Raw genomic sequence first — 24,528 nt, forward strand, 5'->3', positions numbered from 1 at the left:
GGCCGGAAGGGGCCGAACTACGGCGGAAATGAAATCGGCGGCTGATGCGCTACGGCACGCACAACCGGGAAACTAATTTCGAGAAATTAATAATACCGTGGCACTGCTTTTCACGCATTGGAAAGGAAACAAGGAAAACGGAAGCTGTGTACATCTGGCCGCAGAATTTCTCGCTCACCTAGCCGGAATATCACGCGAGAAATTTACGTTAGATTCAGGAAAAAGCTTGCAAAAAAAAAAAAGATACCGTAAACCGACTGACGAATGGTCCGCCAAACACGACCTAAAAATGCACAGTTTGGAGCGCGCGCAAAACAAAGCACAGGATGTCATCGCGGAAGTTCGCGGTGTCCTTGTCCCGTCGGGCGCGGAAACAAAGCGAACCCAACGGTTACGGAGGAGCATGAAGCTTCCTACAAAAAAATTAAATACTTCAGAGGAAATCCTGGTGCGCGTGGGGATCTTCGGCTGATGGGCAGTACGTATAAATTTGCCTAAACCTCATAGTTCTTTTTTCGCTTCAAGCAGCTGTGTGACTTTCGCAGTTGATCATTTTGAACCAATTACAGTACATTATAAATGCAACAGTTTGCACTGATTATGCATGGGAGCAGAGACTAATTGCCTTCGTGTGTTTAAAGAACGGTGGGCGCTCGGAACTTTTTACATTATTATTATTATTACTGTGATTATTATTATTATTATTATTATTATTATTATTATTATTATTATTATTATTATTATTATTATTATTATTATTAATAATAATAATAATAATCTGATTCGCACATGTAAAAACAATCACAAAGAACAGCTAGAGAGCTAGCTGACGACTGCCACTCGAGGGGGCACAACGTTTTGGCGGACTTGACCTAACCTAGCCTAACCTTACATAACCTAGCTAGAAAGATAAAGCGCAATAAATAACGCCACGAGAACGTTCGAAGACGTCAGCACGCAGTAAAGACAAATCCAGGCTACTAACCATCATTCTCACGGTAGTGGATCTATCGTAGCCCCAGATATCGTAGGCCCATCTAGTAATTTTTGTAGGGAGCTCAATGCGAACGAGCCGCGAAATTCGCGCTCTCCAGCAACGACGCCCTAGCGGCGGGCCGATCCCGCGGCCCGTTGCCATGGCACCCGAATGCCTCGCAACACAAGAGCGGACCCGTGGCCCGCTCGATGCGCGCATCGGGCAGATGTTACGAGCGCATTCTTGGCGCTTTAATCACCCAAGTGAGCGGGCCGACACGGTGTTACCTGCAACGCTAAGCGTGCTGACAGCCCGGCAGACCGAGGGTCACGCAATTGCGTCATTTTGATCAAGTTAAGCCGGACGACAGAGTAGCTGACGGACTCTTCGGTTATGACATTACCAAGAAACATGGTGTAGTGCATAAGAAAGCCATGCTTATACGCAGGTTAGTGTTTTCTTTTTTTGTGCGTGTGAAAAATTAGGATTTCGTTTTGTAGTTATACCTGTCATCGTGAGTGAACTCAATGAGAGCACCTTTCTCGAATATTATTGTTTCTTGTGTTGAAATGTACGTTTAAATGTCGCAGACGTGTTGTGAGTGTAAGATGGGTCTCGGTGACTTGGTGCCATGTTTTGTTCCCTACCGGTTCATGCCGGCTCATTGCCGAGGATGACATTAGCAAAAAGCCTACAATTTTGAACTCATCGTTGATCTGCGCCCTATAAAGTTGATCGTTCTGTATTTTCTCTTAAAAAAGTTGGGACGTGTTCTTGCAAGCTATGTCAGTCTTCGATGACATTTTCTTTACCTTGCATTGCGTGTACGTTACAGAAATCCAGCTGCTCAAAATTGAACCGGAGTCCTCCACTACGGCATGCCTTATGATCATATCATGGCTTTGGCCCATAAAACCTCAGATTGTAAATTTAAATTGATAAGTTTCGTCTCAACTGTGACTTATCGGTCACCCGTAACTTTCTTACATTCTCCGCCGCGATATGACCCGGTTGATAATGAACTGTCATTTTTTATGATGCCTCGCAATATTTCCCTTGAAGCTACAGTCCTCAGTACCTATTTGCCGATAAGGTTTTTCTAAATACTTACGCGAGGCGAGCTCATAACGCGTCATGCATCATATCATTATGGGGGTCAATTTCCTTCTCATTAAGCCGCGATGATGCGTTACGCATACCAAGAAGAACCTGTACAGCTCAGCAGCAGCACTGCTACTTATAAAGTGAACGCCGCTGACAACTGCTGGAGTTGGAGCACGAGTTTTGCTAACTGTATACAAACACAGCTCAGGGGCCGGCGACATCGAGCACTCGGTGGCAGTGGGAGGAGACGTCGGCGGCGAGCAGCAGTGCGACAGTAGCGGACAACCACGGGTGACCGCTGGCCAGCTCCGTGCCTTTGACGGCGCGGCGGGCTTTGCGGTTTTTTCCCGGGAAGCGCATTCAGAGCCGCAATGAACGTCCGGGTGCGTAGCGCGCAGCACAATCGGGTGCCCCACCGCGCACCGCACTCTTCAGCTTGGCGGCCTCCGCTGTCACCGGCCACGACCCGAAAGTGCGGCCCTGCCTGGTCTTCACCGCTGATCCCACTGCGTCCGATATGGACGCCCTGCGGCGTCCGATCCTTCGCTGTGCCGCCGTGACGTTGGTGGTGTCGGTGTCGCTGTTCGGAGCATTCGACATTGCAGGTACGTTGGGAAGCGTCTGTATAGATGGTTGCCTTTCGCACGTAAATTCCATGCGATGCATAGAATGTTGCTGATCAGTGTTCTGATCCATATGGCAGTGTGGAAGAATATTTCGGCACTTTTTAATAATTTTTTTTTGTGTGCAGCCGCTTTCACATATAGGTCACTTCACTTTTGGGCTTCTATCTGCTGCGTCTAGCCCCACCACTGCACAACCTGGAACCGACGCTTAATTATGATCTTTATAATTGTTTTATCGTTAACCTTCGTTAGCTGAGGAGTTGCGGTGTCTTGAGTATGAGCACCATAAGTTACGTCAAAACCGGCAATAGCACCTATGGTGGTCATTAGGTAGTCTCAAGAGAGAGGGACATCGTGTTGCGCGCTTTACACCAAAAGCAATAGTGCATTCATTTTTGCGACTCATGCATGGCACGTTAATCAGTCGTGATTGCTTCAAGCCATTTAGGTTACTGTGTTCTAACGCCATGTTGATATATGTGGATTTGTTTGCATACAACCTTATCGGATGCCACAGATGCCTCGCGCCTAACATTCTAGCTTCCGTCTTGTTATGCAGGCGATAACAGAAGTCGCAGCCAGATTCGTGCTTAGTAACTGTTCTAACTAAAATTCATACATCTTGGTTAACAGAGGTAAATAATCTGTGCGGCTTCCAAAACGTGCACAGTATTCTGAGGTGCCGTTGCTTTTAGGCCTTTCTTACTCTGTGCAGTGGAGACACTATATATTATATTGTTATTGCGTTCCCACTAAGCAGGAAGAAAAAGAATAAGGACTTATGCACGCAAATTTAGCTTCTTACTAAAAAACCACAGAGGGTCAAAATTTATCCGCAGCACTCGGATATGACGCCCTTCATAGCCCACTACTTATCTTTGGGACGTAAAATCCAATCAGTTATATAATGTGATTATTCGGCGCAATCGCTCATCGTAGCCATTTTCGTTGCAGTGAATTTCGATATAAAGGTGGTTCTAATCTTGCAAATGCCTTGCCGGAATCTTCTCTGACCGAAAAGTGTGTGCAGTGTCCGTATCGGCATCAAATAAGACATTTAAGAGTGCATTCCTCACCACGTGCCTCTCTATACGCAAACATTACAGTGTGCACAAACATTTCTGAGCCGCTAACGCTGGCGCCCCGTACTTTAACCGCCTGCTGTTCTTGCCTCTGCAAAGGAGCGAGAGGAGACTAAGGCGCAGATGTCGAACAACTTTGTAGCGGTTCAAAACGCGGAGTGTGTTGTTTCATCGCGCAGCTGAATTGGCAGCCTCAAAGCAAACAGAAAGTGAGAGAGACAAAGGAAGTGAAAGGAGAACGCTGCCGGTGAAGGAAAAGCTAGGTGCACCCGGACAAGTAGCGCGCAAAGCGCATGACATGTCCGCTCGGTCATCGCGTGAATGACCCCCGAGCACGCAATCATGGCGCGCTGCTCACTTCCGCTTTCGCTCTCTCTCTTCCGATAGCGATGCCTGTCAGAGGCGCACAACACGACGTTGCGCCCATTGACACACCGGCGATCCAACTTCTCGAGGCGACAATTATTTTCGTAGCACAGCTGAGGTCCTTCATACGGAAGCCTTTCATAAGCTATGAAATGAAAGCATCGATTGTGGAAGCAAGCGGGTAGGCCCGAACGCTAGGTAAATGAAAACACATATAAAAAGAAGTACAGAAATACGCTTAGTCAACAATTGCGCTCAAATCGCGCACAAGTCGTTAAAAATCAGCCCGCTATGCCAATGCCAGTACTCTATCGCAACGCTATCAAAACAATGCGTGAAAATTTAGGTTGGAACCGGTGATTAAGCACTCTGTGCTCCAGGAGCACAGGGTTGTTGACCCTGTCTAGTATAGACGACGGAGCATTTCTTCGTATACTGAATCCACTGAAGAATGTGGGTGGTTGTCTCCGCTGCGCTACAGACGTAGCATGCAGGACTGTCCGCTGTTGGAGATATGAAGCAGCAACTGGCTTTCGTGAACGATACGCCGAGCCACTGGCGGCTTAGAAAATTTAATTGGGGCAGCTCTTAGGCCGCACGGGAAAGGAAACGCATGCCCATGGAACGAAGGAAACAGTTGGATAGGTTCAACCTTCCAGTGGGTTGTTGAGGATTGTCTTAGATTCACTACCGATGAGTCATGACTATGAGATAGTGGGGTGAGTTAAGCAGCCACCACAAAGGGTAGATAAGCTGCTTTAAATTTTATAACAATGGGCTTTGTTTTTGTTGTCCATACACATGGCAATCTGGAAGATCTAACCAAGAGCCATAGCTAATGTAAGCACGTCGTACAGAAATAGTAACATCGTTCTGCATAACTATTCTTGCCCTTAGCCTTTTTGCCTGTGCAGTAAAGTATAACAAGCACTTGAGGTTAAAGGAACCCTGAAAAACTTTTTTAACGTAGTAAAAATATGGTTCAATCTGTTAACGAGGCTCCTGTGAACATGTGAGCCAAATATTTTTGCACTGCATGCAACAGGGTATTTACAATCTCGTGTCAAAAGCAGCGAACACTCGTTTGCTCTCGCATCCGCGATGTCGTCACCCGAAAGAATGTTGTCCACCAACGCTACTGGCTTCAAGAAGATCACGAGAAAATTCTCAGTAATACATAACTACTAATTCTTAATTGGACTACGTTCATAGTGTGGAAGTTTGGAGTGTCGAAAACGACGTCCGCCTGCCCCTCAAAAGTCTTCCGACCAGAACGAACCTGGAGGAAGCTAATATATTTTGCGGCCTTTATTACGCAGCCTCCGACTGACTGGTGCCATGCGCGTGTGAGCGAAGGGCCTACGCGGTGCGCCAATCAATGGTATGCTGCGTGGTGAGGCTGCAAGAACTAAATAAATAAAATTAATTTTGGTGTTTTATGTTCCATAACCACGATCCCATTATGAGGACCGCAGAAGTGATGGTGAAATGCTCCTGATTAATTTTGACTACGCGGGGTTTTATACCTGCACTTAAGTCTAATTACATGATTGCTTTTACGTTTAGCCCCCGTCAGAATGCTGCGGTCGGGCTCGAACCCATGACCTCGAGCTCAGCGGCGTAACGTCAGCGTTTCCAAGCTACCGCAGCGGGTGAGGCCGCAAAGCATCCGAGATTTTTCAGTCTTAGCAACCCGAAAATCATTCTGATTCTGCGTGCCTAGCAATAGCGCAGTGGTTTCTGCTGCCGCACACAGACGCGTGGCAGGGTCAGAAAGCAGGCGGCTTAAAGGCTGCAGGCTTCCACCTCGCACAGAGTAAGGAGATCGGAGCTTTGTTATACGGGTGTTGCGCAGCAAGTAGAAGTTATACTGTAGAAATTAAAGTTACACTGCGGGGGCTAGTTTCTTTACCACTTAGACCTTGAGCATTCGCGAAGTTGCTAAAATAATGTGTATTGTGGAGCGTATGTTCGCTTTAACCTAGGTTTGTAACTTACACGTATTCTTTATACAGATACGTATGAAAAGCTTTTCTCTCCCGCTGAGCTAGCTTATCCCCGGTAAAGAGATATGCAACTGCTACTTCGTCTGGAAAGTTGCCGAAATGCGAATAGCTAAATAATTCGGGATTCCCAAAGAAAACAAAAGCATTCTTAGCTGCCTACTTGACGTGCAGGACACCATGGAAGCAGATGCTTTGATATTCCCTTGCTATGCAATGACCCAATAAGGTGCATGTTGCCAGTTGGTGCCAGTTATTATAAAACGCTTTTTATAATTTGCAGCCGGTTTCACAGCTGAAACGGCATATTGAGGGAACACTGCAGAAGATACAGAAGGTCCATATCTGTATTTTGTTGTGATTACAGATGTGTGTGTTGTTTTCTGTGAAAAAAAAAATCAAATTGTTATGAAAGTTGTTCACGCAGTTTGTATTTAGCTTATTTTTTCTCAAGTAAGCAAGTCAGGAAGAATAAAATTTAGGTATAATTGGTGTAGTGTGATGTTAGAGCACCAAAGTGTAACGGCCATCAGACACGTAGAAGAACAAGACAGCATCATTTAAAATTACTTGCTAAGGCATACTTGACATAATTACTGAATGCTAACAGCAAAACCTGCCACTAAACAAAGGGGGGGGGGCGAGGCGGGAAACGGAAGAAGCGCTTCTCCCTTGTTTACCTTGTTTTCTTTAGTAATGTGCTTGTTTTGAGCGCTCGTTAATTATGTTAAGGCAGCAACAGTACTATTTTGTCAACTTGCTGTTACCTTTCCTATGGTAGTTCTTCAAGGTTCTAGAAAAGGCAGTCCTGTATTTTTTTTAGCCCTTGTGGCATCTCAAATTTCCACCATTTCGTTCTTTCATTGTTTTCTCTGGCCTTGCTACTGCTGTTCCAGATGCACTGAGGAAAGATGAAGGACTGGACGAAGGGCCATGGCTTCGAAGGAATCTCATCAGTTCAAGGCTCACGGCACAAGATACAGTTCACACTTGGACCACTGATTCGGAACGCTTCGCCCATGCCTTTTTGGATGGTTCTGGAGACGGAGAAAATAGCTACAACAGCCGTAATAGTGACTTCGCATCTGTTCCCCCTACTGTTACCATGGATCCCGGAGAACTGCCTCCTCTATTGGCAACTACAACGGCAATGGATTACGGAGACCTTAGTGATGGCACAGAAACTTCTCTGGCATCTTCAGATTCAGGCTTTATTGACAGCTGGGGTCTGTCCAGAACTTCGGTAGAATACCCGGGACCTTCTGTGGCTTTACCTGAGGCGACAACTGGTGATGTTATGCCGGAGCCTGACTATATGACACCATCGTTTCATAGCGACTCCATGGACATGTTTTTTTCGTCAGGGCCTCAAAAGCTGACATCTCCATTTTCAGTTTTCTCAGAAGAAGGCTCCTCTGAGGGGGCTGTATTGATAACATCGTCGTTTCCTGTAGATAGCACAAGTGCAATGGCACCAACACCTCACACTTTGACGTCCCTGTCGCCCAGCCCACTGACACCTTTGCTTTCTTCCAGCTCTAGCCCTTTCCTAGACGAGTCATTGGCGGAGATAGAAAGTGGTTCATTAGTAGACATTAAAGATGCAAGCGTAACCAGTAGTTCGTATTCAGGAAATGAATCCGAACTTATGCTCAGCACCAAGTCTTTGTTCCAGCAAACCTCGTTTTCATCAACCACTGATATTTCTATTTCCACTGATAATCAGAAAAACGTATCTGCACAAACTTACTCTGCGATAAATCTGTCTCGGCACGGCGTAAGCTCTGTGAATAATGCCGATGCGACTACTCTTCCGGCCATCGAGTCTTCCAGGCACTCACCTCAGCTGACCACTGTGCCAACATCGACGAGTCCATTATATTCGTCAAGCTTGACAACGTCCTCATTATTAAGACCAGAAACATTATTACCCTTCACCACTGCATTACTGCCGATTGGAAGTACTTTCGATATTGGGACGGGATCACACTCCTCCAGTGCTGCCACAATGGAAATGCTACCAACAGGAAAGACAGAGGCATCGTATTTGTCCGGCCCATCTGCTCTGTGGACTTCAGAGAAGGCCCGCGAAAAGACGCCCTTAGGGAGTTGGCACAGTAGCACAGAATCAAACAGGCCGACGCTGTTGTGGTTCACTACGAGCCCTCCCGCGACGAGAAAAACGGATTGGTTTCTGACATCAATGTCCAAGTGGTTTGTGCCGCCGTCAACGACTCTGCCTGACTGGAGTCGCAGCCCTCCAGATACTGCCGTCAGTCCAACCTCGGTATTTAACTCATTCGGCCATCTCGACAACGGCTCGGAGCCGTCGCCGGAAGCGCTGAACGATCAGATGAAGTATTGGATAAAGACAGGTACGTGAACGCTACAAGCTGTATTATATACTTTATGTTCATTTGGACTTCTAAGAAAGTACGTGGAGTCTCGTTGGTACGATCGTCACGGCAACCGGAAAATAAAACGTCATCCAAAAATGGTAATATCCAAAGCAAGCTCCAAAAAGTAAGAAAATAGGCGTAATCGGTGACAAAATCATTAGCAAAGGTTTGTGGGGAGTCAAGTGATGCTGCTCCGCATGACAAGTTGTGCGGAGTAGCATCACTCGACTCCACGCGGCGCAGTCAACATACGTTTATTTAGCAACGTTGAAATAGCTCGTCAGTTCGCGCTGGACTTTCCTCATTTCAATGCCCATAATGTAGTTATTCTGGAAGTTAAAAAAGAAAGATTCCGTTCCCTCACTCAACTGAACAGCGGCGCACCGCCAATCGGTGTGGCCGCACTGCCTCAGCATAGTTTTACCGGCACAAGCCGCGTGCGTTTTTCCTCACGTGTGCCTGTGGCTTAACACCTTGTTCGTTAAAATGGTATTTAAGCTAGAGCACGGGAATATGAAGCTATGAGCTTTAAAAATATCTCTAAAAGCCCATTTCTGCATTATTATTATCCAATTTCACGTGACAACGCGATCGCAATAACCGTGTGAAAATACATTGCTCCTAAGGGACGTTGGCCCCGGTAAAGAAAGAAGAAACGTATTATCCCGACAAACGTATAGAATCGTATCAACGAGATTCCACTCTAATAAGCACTTGGCACTGTCTGCTCGCACTGTAAGGCGACTTCTCATGTATAAGTTTTTGAACAAACTTGAGCTTTTCTGGCAGTAAAAGCCTACAAGAAGCCCTGTGGGCGTTTTTGCGGAAAAAAAGATTATGAATTTGTACCCTTTCAAGAATGTGATGGCTTGTCACACCTTCCGTTATGAATTAATCCTAGATACGGTGACGCGCCACCTAATTGTTTTTAGTTCGAACAGATATAAAAAAAATGATCGCGCCGGACAGGCAGCTCTTTTTCACATTTTAAAGTGGATTTTCTTATGAGATCTTACTAGCATACCCAAACTGGAATATCTAGGGAGGCGACTAAAAGAAATAAACTGCCTGTTTAACTGCTAAATTCAAGGCACATGTGGGAATTTCTAAAGTGACGCTGTGCACTACTAAAGTTATGATTGCTTAGCAGAAATACTAAATCTAGCATTGCTTCCAAGGTATCTGTCGTTAAAATGGGCTTGGCGTTCCAGTTAGCAGTTACTCAAAACCGTCCCTCAGCAAGTCGGGAACACCAAAGCAGATTCGAGAAAATTTTAAGGACAGACATCTCGAAAGTGATGGCAGTAGGAAACTTACGCTAAAGAAAGGCATGACTTCACTTCTGCTCAGCCTGTTTCGCGATCATGACACTTGCGCTAAAGTAAATCATTAGAACATTAAGCACAAGTATTTTGGTTGCATATGTGGATATTTCGTGTTGTCGTAGATGTAATTTCCTCTTCTTTAGGTAGTCCACCGGTGCAGGCCGAATCGCGCTATATGTTCCATTAAATTTTAAATGTGTAAGCATTTCGGTGCCGACCTCACGAGGCAACCCGTCAGTCCGTCACGTAAGGCCAATCGCTGTAAAGAAATTAACACATTAAACAAAATAAATTTGAAAGGAAAAACGCTCGCGGTAGCGATTGAGTCTCGGACCTACTACTCTGCGCTGAGAAGCCGATCGTCTCACCCACTGGGCTAAACACCCACGCTTGCACAAGGTGAGTATGTCTGAACCATATAAATGTGTTGAGGTGGCGGTGAACAGTTTCTCTGAAGTCCTTGTTGAAAGATTTGGTGATGGTCGAATAAAAGCCATCTCTAGGACCACATGTAGAGCCGACTTGGAGTATTGCAGACATCAGAAGCGAGAGAGAGAGAGAGAGAGAGAGAGAGAGAGAAAACTTTATTTGCTCCAGAGGTGGGGTTCTGCAGAGCGCCTGTGGATGGGTCATCAGCCCAGAACTCCCGCGGCCTTAGCTGGCTTTCTGGCACGCCCACTTAGCCAAATCTGGCCTTCCGGTTCCCAGCTGGACAGCGTAGCTTCCCACTGCTCCGGCGTGGCGTTTTGTATCATGGGTACTGTCTTTATATTCTGGCATTCTCACGTTGCCTGGTATACTGTGGGCTTCTCATCACACCAGTAACAAATGTCTGTGTATACGGTTGTATGTATCTTTTTCTAAATAAGCAGATATGGATATGAACGTGTTTGTAGCTGCCACCAGGACACTGACTGCTCCCTGCCTAATTTCTTGTGGGACAGGGAATGCCACCTTCTGGTTCCCCGGAAGTGCTCCATAATGTCCCCGTAGGTAGGGTTCACCGCTTCTGCAGCCCTGACCTCTGATCTCTCTAGGCTGGCGTATCCTCGAGCTATGAGATAGGCCTGGAGATTCCCAGCAGTGCCCTCATGTGCCGGGGGCCAAATTATCTGGTGTTTTTCTTTGCTTTCGCTACTGGGCTTTAAGATGTCCGCTGCCTTTCTGCCTACCCTACCATTGATGAATCCTCGGCAGGCGACCTGAGAATCCGTGATAAATACTAGCGAGCGTCCGGATCTGTTGGCCTCGGCAACCGCTAGGGTGATGGCGGCCTCCACAGTGTCAAATACCGTGCAGTTCTTCAGCTATGCGCTGACCTTCTCCTTTAGTTGGGAGTCAATCATAGTCACTACTGGGTCCCTACCGTTCACGTATGTAGCAGCGTCTGCGTAGAGGGTGTTCTTTCTATCCTGGTAGGTACTGGCTATAGCTTCCGCCCTGGCTCTGCGCCTGCCCTGGTGACGGACAAGATTCATGTGCCTAGGGTTGGGAGCCACCTTGAATCTGGAAAATTGCGACTTTGTGAAAATGTAATGCCAAACACGCCACATTCTCGATGCGTTTTGGTGGTCATGGCGGGAATGTGGTGCTTTTAATTCGTTGTGAGTTTGTTGCTTACTTTATGCCCGAATTGTTTCGGCGAATGTATTGTTTGGTTGACTCCCGCGGACTGGTCTATGTTTTCTTATGCCGTGCCGTTTACTTGCAGTGATGCGCATAGAGCGCTACAACCATTCGAACACAGAGAAGCTTGCGAAGAACCTGGCATTTGTGTACGAAAAAGCTTTCGCCCAGCTCCATGCATCACGGCGAGGTAGACGCTACATTGGCAGATCTATGGTTGTCCAGGTCAGTGTCACCCATGCTGAAAACTGTGGTATAGAAGTGATCTGAACATAGAAAACGTGCCTCACAAAAGCTGGCGAAGGCTTCGTTAGGTGGACCTATCTTTGTCAAAGGTCGCGTTGTCATCTTCTGCGGGTTAGTTTAGTGAGTTTGTAGGGTGACCTCACGTGCGGTTGCTGTCGGCAGCGGCTAGCTGTAAAGCACGAGACTGAAAGGATAAATTTAGCGCTCTCATTTGGCGTTTTTAGGCGTAGTTGTGGGAAGGACAGGGTTTGAAGACGAGGGGAAGAGAGTGGAGAAGGGTAGAGGCGGCAGGATAAAAAAAAAAAGAAAAAAAAAAGAGAGAGAGAGAGAGAGAGGGAGAGAGAGAGAGAGAGAGAGAGAGAGAGAGAGAGAGGGGTTTGTTGCGGGACATAGAGGACGGGAAGCCTTCAGAGAACTGGACAGAAATCGTAGGTGCCGTACGCAGCATGTGTTTGTGACTTCGGAAAAATGAGCGCGGGAGTAACCAGCGCAGGAGCAAGCAAAGGTACATGAGTTGAAGGAATGACCTGTGTGGTCCAGTAGCAGCGCGCGTGGAAATTTTGAAGGTATTAAGGTGGCAACATGGAGGCTGTGGGAAAGAAAGGGGGTGGGGGGTGGGAAGCAGGCGCGATGCATGGGAATGGGTTGGTCTTTAAAGGGCTGTAACCTTAGTTGATCGGCACAGGCATCGTCGAGGTGGTATATAAAAGTGGCATGATCTTATGTTGTGGAGGCGCTGAAAAAGATATGCTGATATTTGGGACGTGTCGGTGGCAGTTAGAAAAAATTAACACAAAAAGAGAAGAAGAAAAGAAAAGGCAAAAGGTCTAGCCACACGACTACTTCGCATTTGCGTTGATAACTGAGATTACGTTGACAGACTATATCACCTTAAAGAAACCCATTAAAACACGAACCACCGGAACACTGGCCTTCAGAAAACCTACACCGATGCAACCAAACTTGAGTAGGCCGATCGAGGGCCTCGAACCCTGCCCTGAGATCGCAAGATCAGCAAGGTCAGCAACATCTCTTCTTACTGCTAAATTCTCCAACGCACTCTCAATCCTGAACAACATCTTCAATAACTACTACTCCATTCTCGATCATCAGCAACCAGAAACTTAATATCTTCCCTGACCCGCCCAATAGCCTACAGACGCAAGATTAACTTCAAGAACATTCTTGTAAATTTCAAATTAAGGACAAACACGACGACAAGAACCTGTCCCTGTGGCCGTCCCAGGTGCTCTATATGCAAGCATGTCATGTACAATCTCCTACTAGAGTAAAACCAGCGCGTCACAATACCTCCACAAGGTAACTTCGGGTTTCACCTGCACGTCAAGCAATATATAATCTACTGTCTAGACTATGCCACTGGTAGCAAACAATACGTTGTTGAGACTACAACAAACTCATACAAAATATTAAATGGAGCAAGGATCTATACCAGGTGTCCCACCTAACTTGAGCCACAAAAAAAAAAAAATGCAAACGCCACGTAGCTGGACAGAACCAAGGTAATGTTGTTTACCGTCACATGGAGATAATCAGATTATGTTTTGCAATCCGTCTAATCACATGATTAGACTTAATTAGCTGATCAACTCCTCAAATATTATAATTAGACAAAAAATGTCAATGAGAAACTTTTTTATATCATCAACACAGGCACAAAAACACGTTATGCCACCAGCTAAGCTCTATTCTTAAGCTCACCTATTCTTCATTTTCCAGCTCCTTCCCTGCCCCTCTCCTGCCACTAAATTTGAGATTTTCTTTCCACGCTTGTACGCATATATCAACCAAATAAGCCTTTTTTCACCATGCAGACTTGCCCCCTCCTGCTTCATGTAGCGTTTACCTTTCCTTCTTTTACTTTTCTTGCACATTTGTTTCGTTTAAAAAAACACACACACACACACCGACACGTCCCAAAGGTCAGTATATCTATTTCCGGCGCCTCCAGACTACAGGGTCATGCATCTTCTGCGTACCGCCGCGACGACGCCTACGCCTATCTATACTGAGCTTAACGTCCCTTTAAAGACCAACCCACTCCCATACACCTTCCCACCACACCCCGTCCTTTCCCACAGCCTCCATGTAGCCACCTTAATAAATTCAAAATTTCTTAGCGTGTCGCTACTGGCCCACTCAGGTCATTTATTCAACTCAAGTTCCTTGGGTTGCTTCCGCGATAGTTGCACCCGCGCTACTTGCTCCCGCACTAATTTTTCTAAAATACAAACGCACGCCGCCTGCGACGCCTACGGTTTCTGTCCAGTTCTCTGAAGGCTTCCCATCCTCTTTCTCCCGCAACTAACCTCCGCCCCCACTTTCTCTCTCTCTCTTTCTTTCTCGCTTTTTTTTCTCCTGCCGCCTCTTCCCTCCTTCACTCTCTTCCCCTCTCCTTCTAACTCCGTCGTTCTCGCAACGACACCTAGAAACGCCAAATGAGAGCTTTAACTTTTTTTTAAATGTCTCGTTCTTTACAGCCAGCCGCCGCCGACAACGCTTGCACGTGACGTCACCCTACAAGCCCGTTAAATCTAACCCGTCGAGGAAGACAACATCACATTTGACAAAGATCGATCCTCCTATCGAAACGCTAACTAGGCATTCTGGTGCCCTTTATTCCTATTTGTGCAACATTTGTGCCGCACTGTGCTACTTCATCTGTCGGCCCATTTTTTGATTTTGGATCTATGATGACAAGAATTTCTGCAGGAAGGGAATGCCTTATGTGCATCAATATAACACGAAGGTGGACTTTTCATGGCATAAAAGGGATATCTTTACTATTATAGCATGACCGGATACTACCACAACTACTGCTGTAGGTCAGCAGAAGAAATGTGTTCAAACACTTGCGAAACAGCGCATATAGTATGATTTTAAGTCGTTTCCTTCTGATTAGTTTTCATCGGTGCGAACTTTCAGTTGGAACCTTCAATTACCTTTCCCCGTTGACGTCATTACATCTAGCGGCGCCAATCTGTATACGTGGCTTGTGGGAAGTGCTCATCAAAAACTATCGCATAAGGCATAGTTTTGGCTTTCTTACATTACTCACTCGTTCAGTGGCAAAGATATACGCACAGAACAAATATTCTCGTTTTATTTTTCACATTGTACGTAATACAGCACGCTTGTGCTTGGCAGATAATAAATAAATATACCCCTCATATTGGTGCTTATACAGCCACTATGATGAAAGCACCAGCTCAAAAAGACGAAGAAAACACACAGGAAGAAGTTTGCCTTTATTCACAGTGGATTATTCTTGCTACGAGCAGGATCAATTAACATTGACGTTTTTCTGTTTTTTGTTTCACTAACTATTTACGGATCTTCAGCTACAACAGTTAGCGATCTGCTCCAGTTCCTTGATTCTATGTGCTCATTGCAGACGTTGGTCATAGAGTTTGGCCGTCATGAGGCTTGAGGTTGCGTTAGTCTGAATGACTTTAGGAACAGAGCTGAAGAGAAAACGGGTGTAGAAGAAAGCGGCAACACAAGTTGTCGTACTAGGATTTCGTTCATCCAGATTGTCCCTTTATAAGGGCTGTATAAAGGCTGCTAACAAGAAAACTATACAATTACGAGCGTGAGTAGTGCATACTATTCATTTATACCTCTTCCCCAGTGCAGAGTAGCAGACTAGAGCGCAGTAGCTCAGGTCGACATCTCTGTCTTTCCTGTCAATACATTCTATCTATATCTATAACAAATTTAGCAAAATAACATTTCTGTGCAGTTGGCGTTTATTACTCCTGCCGAAGTACCGCTGAAAACGTGTTCGTAAATATGACTGGGAGGTTTTGCTGCCGTGTCCTAATGTGTGTGTGTATATATATATATATATATATATATATATATATATATATATATATATATATATATATATATATATATATATATATATATATATATCGTTCAGCAGCAGTGCTGGTGTCTCCCTCCTCATCTTTCTTGTGTAAGGGCCGTGCTGAATAGAACAGAGATTTTGTCTCGCCGTTTCGCCATTTCACAGGTGGTCAACCTCTCGGTGGACTATAAGGACCAGCTCATGTCCCTCGTGTACACACTGTCACAAGAGGGCAAGCCTGTGCCTGCGGAAGCCGCTGTGGAGGCCATGTCCGGGGTCAATGAGACAGACATTTCGCGGCTGCTCGGCTACCCCGTCGTCGTCAAGGCTGAGCGTGAGTGCGGCGCGGCATTTCGCTTTATACTCGGCGCCAGCGAGTACGCTTAGCAAGCGCGTTTCATTTTCTGTCAGTTAGTTGTTCGTTTTACAGCGAACGAGTATTAATTAATGTAGCATATACAAAGGCAATCTTGAACGGCTAGTCGGCTTCCTGAAGAGAAGAAAAAAAAATCCGTCTTCGCAAATTATCCTCCTCCTCTCCCTGCGCCTCTAGCTTCTCATACATACATGGCAGAGTTAAAGAAATTGGCAGTTTCACCTGGAGGGCGAAACACGTACAACGACGGCAAGATGTTGCGCTGCGCTCGAACTCTTCGGACGGTGTTCTCATAGCTCGCGGGTGCGCCAAAATTTCTGGCACACTTAAAAGCTTCAACACGCCTTGTACGTAGGGCCTGCAATGACATCACACAGGTGCCACAGCGCTGTCAGTAAAGAGCTGCGCAAGTGAAATTACATAATTTTCAATATGGGAGCTCCAATTGTTATTTTAATAGTCGGAAGATTTAAGATAAAACTCCTGTCCTGCGAATGGAATGTTTCATGAGTTTTGCTAGCGGGATGCAATGCTCATAAAATTGTGAAGACTACTTCAGTCAAGAGCATATACCTGATTTGAGCACCTTTGGCGGTTGAATAGCATAGCATCTGTCTTGCATATTCAGCATAAATAAAGTTATAGCCTATTTATACACACATATAACTATACATAATGTCATGGTAGTGGCGAAAGTTCGCCCGGGGTGTCCTTACAATTGCTATCTCAGCAAAATATTTTCGTAAGAACAGCATATTTATAATCTGGGCTCGAAGGTCTTGCAATGCTGTCTCTAATAATCGCCCACCTATTCAACAAGGAGCCACTCTCTTTAGCTTGTGCAATAACACAGAGCAAGACCAATAAAACCACTGAAATTTCCGTGCTGAAACTGTGTCTTTACTAGCGCAGGGATTTTTTTGTTCCAATTTATTTTCTTGTTCCATATTTGGTTTGCACTAGTCTTGATTGTATTAAGTAGTGACACGCGTTCTCTCGTTGTATACAAACCACCATGTGTGATGCATCCACGTGCGTGCCTGATTGCGTTCCAGCTTACATCAAGCCAACGAAAGCAGAGTCCGTCTCGCGGCTCGCGTGGATTGTGGCCGGCGTTCTGACGGCCATCTTCCTCCTCGTCTTGCTGTTCCTGGTGCTCTACTGCAAGTGCTGCCGTCCGAAAGTGCACCGCAGTCCGTTCAGCGACTCTGGCTCTGTTCGCTCTTACGGCCGGCAGAATAGGCGCAAGGTGAGCGGCGGGACAGTTTTCTTGTTTGTGGTGGTTGTCGTGGTGTCGGTGGCGAACCGGTGCGTGTTGTGAGCGTACGACTGTGAACCCGAGACCGCCGTGCCGCTATTGGTGCGGTTCCATCACACCGAGCATCTTTAAAAAAATTAAGAAAAGACGCATGTTCCATAAATGATGGTCGTGAAGGCTATATTCTGTCTTAAATAAACAATCAGACAAAAAAAGTAAAAAAAAAATTGCGTATCCGACGCACTGTGGGAATCGATGCCATGCGAAGTATTTTGCTGGTATTTGTATATACAGGGTAGTTTGGGGTTCCGCAAACACTTGCCAGGTGAACCTACGTGCTTGCCTAAATTTAGCAGTTGTACGTGTGGAGTCGCGAGCGTACGTGTGTGTGACGGCAGCAACACGACGATGGCCGCATCGAAGACGATCGTACGGCAGCAAGGGCATTTCTGCGTCGGCCGTTCGACGAGAGCGTTCGACATGACGCTAACGGGTTCTTCGTGGGCACTGGACGAGCGTTAGCTAGGGAAACACGCATCGTGGCTTCATCAGCAACAACGTGTTATACAATCGTACGTTTCTGTGACTACGTAATGTGGTACGTGTATGTTATAACGACGATTGCATTTGTACTCCAGCGAAGAAATCTTAAAACATGATGGACGGTCATCAAGTTGGTACAGTGTCGCAAAGATTCCACGTAGCGTAAACTATTACGAGGAAAGTACAGGGGGAAGTAAGCCGGTCCCGATGATCGTGCAGTCTAACAGGGCAACTCAAGGCGCGAGCAGTCACAGGGAAAGAAAATAAGAAAGCGGCATATGACTCACGCTCCGAGTGTTTCAAAGAGCTGGTTGCCTTTGGGACGAAATAGGTATATGTTAGACAACAGCGTACAAAATATCGTGCAAAGTCAGTTCCGAGAGACTGGTACGCATTAATGTATATATTGCTGTGCTTATGCTGTTCAATGCTCCAATAAAAAAAAGGAAGTGCTCGAGGCCCTGTGGTTAGGGAAACGGGCTGCTGTGCTCGATGTGAGAGGCTTGATTCCACCATCGGTCATACATAATTTTCTTTTTATGAAAGCGAGGGGAGAAAGGAACCTACCAACCTACCTACGTATACCTACCAACCGCAAAGTGCCCAGAATGAGGCAACTAATGCTTAGCATTAAAAGTAAATATGAGAGAGCCAGAAGGAAAGAAGAAGATAATAATAGTGATAATGGTATCTGATGATATTGCTTTTGAATTAGGGGAGGGGGGTGACAAATAGCCACAGCCTGTGTGAGCTACTTCCGTGCTACCATACCGTGATCTAGCACTTAACCTATTTCTGCTTAACTTCGTAAAGGAGAAATTCCTGTGACGATCCCGTCCCCAGCTCTTCCCTGCTTCCCCTTCCCCTCACCAATACTCGACACGCTACTTGCTTATCTCGACTGCTGTGCCGTTAACGCTCCTATCTTCTTTGAACAACAGCGCTTCTGGAAGGTGGACGTTCCATGAGGTTGTGGCTTGATGAGAAACACGTCAGAAAGTGTACCTGGAAAAGAGCCTAATGGTGAAACAAGAAATGAAATAGCTTTCATACCTTCTGCCGATCCCAGCATAGTGAAGGATGCTGAAGTGTTAGGGAGAGTAAATTGCAGTGATCATAGGTTGGCGAGGCCTAGGATTCACCTCAATTTGAAGAGAGAACGAGTAAAATTAGTCGGGAAGAAACAGGCCAACCTAGACGCAGTAAGAGTAAAAGCAGACCAATTCACGCTACTACTAACTAACAAAAATTCAGCCTTATAACATAGAGATGAAGATGATATAGAGTTAATGAATCAAACCGTAACTAGGCTGGCTTAAGAAGCAGCGATTGAAGTGGGAGGTGAGGAACCAAGGCAACCAGTAGGTAAACTCTCCCAAGTAACAAAGGATCTAATAATAAAGAAACGACAAAAAATGAAAGTATTTAACTGAAGAGATAAGATAGGATTCGCGGAACTGTCAAAACTGATCAACAAGGAGAAAATAAAGAATATTCGAAATTATAACGTGAGAAAAACTGAGGAAACCGTAAAAAATGGACGCAGCATGAAATCAGTGCACTGAACTGTGCAGTACCCAGAGCAGCCACGAATCCTCTATTCGAACGTGTAATGAACAGGTTGCGGAGACTCTTTCTATTACTAGCGATGAGGTTAGAAGGGCCTTGCAAGACATGAAACGGGGAAAGCGGCAGGAGAAGATGGAATAACAGTCGATATAATCAAAGCCGTAGGATACATAATGCTTGAAAAACTGGCGGCTCTCTATACACAGTGTCTATCAACTTCAAGGGTCCAAGAGAACTGAAAGAATGCAAGCATTATACTAATCCCCAAGAAGTGAGGCGTCAAAGAATTGAAAAATTAGAGGCCCATTAGCTCACCCCCAGTATTGTATAAAATATTCGCCAATATAATTTCCAATAGAATAAGGGCAACACTGGACTTCAACCAATCAAGAGAACAGCTTGTCTTCAGGAAGGAATAGTCTACAGTGGACGACATCCATCTCATTAATCAGGTAATCGAGAAATCCACAGAGTACGATCAGCCTCTCTATATGGCTTTCACAGATTACGAAAATGTATTTGATTCAGTAGAGATACCAGCAGTCATAGAGGCATTACATAATCAAGGAGTGCAGGCTACTTACGTTAACATCTTTCAAAATATTTACAGAGATCCCACAGCTACCTTAATTACCCACAAAAAAAGTTTGAAGATACTTGTAAAACAAGGGGTCAGACAAGGAGACACAACCTCTCCAATGCTATTCATTGCGTGCTTGGAAAAAGTATTCAAGCTATTAAACTTGGAAGGCTTAGGAGTGAGGATCAATGGCGAATATCTCAGCAACCTTTGGTTTGCAGGTGACATCGTCTTATTCAGCAATACTGGAGACGAGTTACAACAAATGATTGAGGACCCTAAAAGAGAGGGTATAAGAGTGGGGTTGAAGATTAATATGCACAAGACAAAGATAGTGATGATTAGCCGGGGAAGGTAACAAGAGGTCGGGATCGCCAGTCAGCCTCTAGAGTCAGTGAAGGAGTACGTTTACCTAGGTCAATTACTCACAGGGAACCCTGATCATGAGAAGTAAATTCACAAAAGAATAAAAATGGGTTGGAACGCATACGGCGGACATTGTCAGCTCCTGACTTGAAGCTTACCATTTTCATTGGAAAGGAAGGGGTGCAATCAGGGCATCTTATCGGTGCTGACATATGGGCACAAACTTGGAGACTGACAAAAAGCTTGAGAACAACTTAAGGACCGCGCAAAGAGCGATGGAACGAAGAATGCTGGGCATAACGTTAAGACACAGGAACAGAGCGTTTTTGATCAGAGAGCGAACGGGTATAGCGGATATTCTAATTGACATTAAGAGAAAAAAAATGGAGCTGGGCAGGTCATTTATAGCGTAGGTTAGATAACCGGTGGACCATTAGGGTTACAGAATGGGTGCCAAGAGAAGTGAAGCGCAGCCGATGACGTCAGAAGACTAGATAGGGCGATGAAATTGGGAAATTCGCGAGCGCTAGTTGGAATGGACTGGCGCAGAATAGAAGTAATTGGAGATCGCAGGCAGAGGCCTTCGTCCTGCAAGGGACATAAAATAGGCTGCTGCTGCTGCTGATGATGAAAAACACGTTTGAGTTTGAGTTACACTAGGTGGTGAAAGCGCACCTGAGCGATGAGTAAGAAGTACACTTATCTACAGTCTTTCAGAGTGTGCTGTAGTGTTAGTGCATTGGTCCCTCTCACCCTTTTCTTTCCTCTTCTTATTCCCCTCTTTATTTCAGTTTAGGCTAACAAACAAACTGGGATACATAGCGTAAGAATGGCACAAGGACGAAGCAGGAATACGGGAATGGTGCTCGTCCCGTGTTCCTGCTTCGTCCTTGTGCCATTCTTGCGCTATGTATCCCAGATTGTATGTATCCCACCAACACGCCTAAACTTCTTCCTTGCTATAGGGTAACAAACTGGACGCTCGACTCGCTGACCTTCTTACCTTTCCTTTCCTTGCTTTCCCTCCCTCTTGGTTGAGCATGGTAGCAGTAATAACTATTTGTTGCACCATGCGTATCTTTTTCAATATTTTTTTCGAAAGATACGGGTTATTTAGGTCTCACCCTCATGATCGCACTCGAACAAGCGAAAATTTATAGCTAGCAAAGGAGCGCAGGGGTTTCCATTCGTGGAGATCGAAAAATATGTTTTGGAAAAAAAAAATGCGGTGCTACAAAGCTATGCTTGATGTATAGTACAATGCTTTGTCTTGCAGAAAGCAATTGGCAGCGCATATAAGTGCACCAAATTTCACAGTCGAAAGAGGATTGCTGGTACGACGTCTCGGGAAAAAATGAAACCTATACGCGTGCAAAGGCCCGGGCATTAAACCCGCATAATTGGCAAAAGCATTTCAAAGCACAACCTTAACCATAATTTTTATACGAGACTAAGTCACGTTGCGTGCCGTCGGTGTTTCTGACTTACAGATGTTTGAGGATTCTGCCGGCAAGTTTGGAACACTAGGCGAAAAAACCTACAAGGACGTGTTCACAAGCCCCATACATGTCCCATCAGCACCTCCAGTGGAAACAGACATCCGAACGACGTAAGTAGCACATCATCAGAATACGGTAGCTAAAATCATCTATCGCGATATGCAAGGTACATGAAGTGGGGCTCTGTTGTGCACTTATTTGCTTTCCCAAAAGAAGCACAGCTATTAAGTGCCTTAGCGCAGTACCGTTACAATCGAGCTTTGTTTTCCAAGCATTACAACGAAGTCGCCGAATGAAAAAAAAAAGAACTATGGAATTGTGTTCGACAGATGTTCCTCTTTGTGTTATTGGCAGAGCCTGAGGATCAGAAATAGGGCGTTCAAACTTGATGCGGCCGATAAGCATGACCATCGAAAAGCTTTTTCACAATTTCTAGAGATTTCTTACTGGCGAGGTTACATAATAGTGCAAGCTGAATTATGTGCTCTGAGACAGGGGAGCCGTCGATAACTGCATCCGGTCAAGCAAAGCAGTTTCTAGGGGTATTAATGGTACGCTAATTTCAACTGTTCAAAAGAAGCTCAAAAGCCTTTGGTACACTGCCAAAATTGAAGGTTCACAACAGACGAGCGAGAAAAGGGAGACAGTAGCTCTAAGTTGTTTTCTCCTGTTGCGAGATCCAGCTGTCGACATATGCGGCCTGTTTAGGTTCGCATGAACTTGCGTCATGTTGGCTTCGCAAAAGTTACTGCATATCATGGTAACCTTCCTACACAACTCACTACAGCGCAGACCCGACGTCGTGATTGCTGAGCTCTGTTACATTTGTCGCGCAACATCGCCTTGCTCCGATCACGCTTGCAGACCCGAGGTTTTTTGCATCACTGATCCTCCCAAGAAATTCTCTGCAGCATGTGTCGCAAACATCACGGCTTGACACCCGGCGCACCCTTTACGACAGTTCACGCCTTGGTGAGGTCCACGGCAAAAGCATAAAATTGAACGAGGTGTTGATTATGCGTGGGCAGCCCCATTGCACAAACGGGCTTGCCCACTTTTTTTTAGCAGTTCGTTTGTCCAGTGGTGTTGGCGGCGCCGTTTTCACGATTTACAGAAATTCAAGGTTGCTCTCACTGCAAGATGGTGGCCAAACCGTGCTCGAGAGGTTACGGATAAAAGATGTGCGTCTCGGCATGCAGAGCAATGCATGTGTATTTTCGCGCTAGGAGCGAGGCCACGAGATTGTTCTTAGACAACGACGACGAAGTCTTCGCAGTTTCGCAGCCTCGCTCCTAACGTTCGTAGGGCCGTGACGCAACGTTGTGTGCGCTTTTCTTGCCACCGCAGGCGATCCAGGCCCAAGAACCTCAGCGAATACTTCGTAAACAAGGCTTACGAACCAGACCTCGGCGTGCGGGCATCAGCGGCTCCAAGCTGCAGACTGCGTGTTACTTCCGATTATGACGAAGGTACGGTGGGACACCTGACCACTGAATTCGCGAGTATTCGTCGCCTCTCCGAGAAGGCCGCAAATGGCACTTCCTGAACGACGGCGTGATTACAAAAAAAAAAAAAAAAATGCGCAGTTTCATCATAGAGAAGTCGTCCGCAAGCACTATGCATAATATGTGCGAATACATTTGTTGACCTTATTTTTACAGAACAAAACCAGCGTCTGAGTAGCCAGATAGTAATATCCGGGCCCTATAAATACGAGAACTGGCCCAGAAAAGGCGAAAGAAGGTAGAAGTTGAACAATGGAAAACAAAAGTTACTTATTTTAAACATATATGTTAATAATTTCATGACTAAGGAAAAGAAAGAAAATGTCATGGAGTGGGATGAGGTTCGTTGATGCGTATGTGATAAGCGAACTAACAAAGTTGAATTCCATTCATGCATCGTTTCCTCCTGCGTTCGTTTTATGTGAAAAGAAGAAGCCAGTGTAATTTGCATGGGCGTCAACGTATTCTGCCAATCACCCGCACTAGAAGCAACAAGACAGAAAGGGCTTATTTAGTATCGACTGGTTTGCGAATGGCATCGAGGAGAGACATAAAAATAAAGCGATTGCACTTTGGTTAGTCAATCGCCACTATCAATCGGCATTAGGTGTGGTAACGTGAGTTTTCCGTGCGTGTACAAGGCGGGATACCTCTTGCAAGGAATCCCCCGTGCCCGTGAGTTGAATAATGGAACCAGGTCAGGCGTCGAGCAGTTATCACTCGCCAATGTGCAGAGAAGTTTTGCAAATCTGGCCCCTGATATAGAAAATGATTATGTAGACTCAAGACGCTAGTGTTTCATGCACCTCATTCTAGAGGGAACTTACCAAAGTGTAATCTAATCACGCAATATACGGCCTCATATGCTCTATGCTATGAACAAGCGAGAATGTTCTATCTCCACTCAGGTCTCTCCTCAGCACCCACACGAATTCTATCTCAAAAGTATATTTCATCATCATATAGTATGCACTGTAGAACGTTAATGCGTACTTTCCCCTTGCCTTATTCATTTCTCATGTCGATAAGTGTAATTAGGCTCGTGCGCTAGCGCATTTCTACTGTCGTCATCTTTTGTTTAGCTTTTTGATGCTTCATTTCTTAACTAATCCTTATCCTTTCAGATTTAGCATCTCTCACATATAGTATGTATTGCGTGCACTTATAATTTACATTGCTGTTGCTAATCATATTAAATAACGTAC

At 45.5% G+C, this 24,528-nt stretch overlaps 1 protein-coding gene across 1 annotated transcript in view; it reads left to right on the forward strand.

Moving 5' to 3' along the window:
* Window positions 1–1,187: 1,187 nt before the first annotated feature.
* Window positions 1,188–24,528, forward strand: part of LOC142578281 (uncharacterized) — a 34,296-nt gene continuing 10,955 nt past the window's right edge. Inside the window, exons 1-8 of the mRNA XM_075687682.1 lie at window positions 1,188–1,424; window positions 2,284–2,685; window positions 7,054–8,532; window positions 11,593–11,732; window positions 15,793–15,961; window positions 17,059–17,252; window positions 21,810–21,928; window positions 23,166–23,287. Coding sequence (XP_075543797.1) covers window positions 2,598–2,685; window positions 7,054–8,532; window positions 11,593–11,732; window positions 15,793–15,961; window positions 17,059–17,252; window positions 21,810–21,928; window positions 23,166–23,287 — 2,311 coding nt within the window. The 5' untranslated portion in view covers window positions 1,188–1,424; window positions 2,284–2,597. The remainder of the gene's footprint in view (window positions 1,425–2,283; window positions 2,686–7,053; window positions 8,533–11,592; window positions 11,733–15,792; window positions 15,962–17,058; window positions 17,253–21,809; window positions 21,929–23,165; window positions 23,288–24,528) is intronic.

This window comes from Dermacentor variabilis, chromosome 4 (assembly GCF_050947875.1).
Source record: "Dermacentor variabilis isolate Ectoservices chromosome 4, ASM5094787v1, whole genome shotgun sequence".
Lineage (NCBI taxonomy): Eukaryota > Metazoa > Arthropoda > Arachnida > Ixodida > Ixodidae > Dermacentor > Dermacentor variabilis.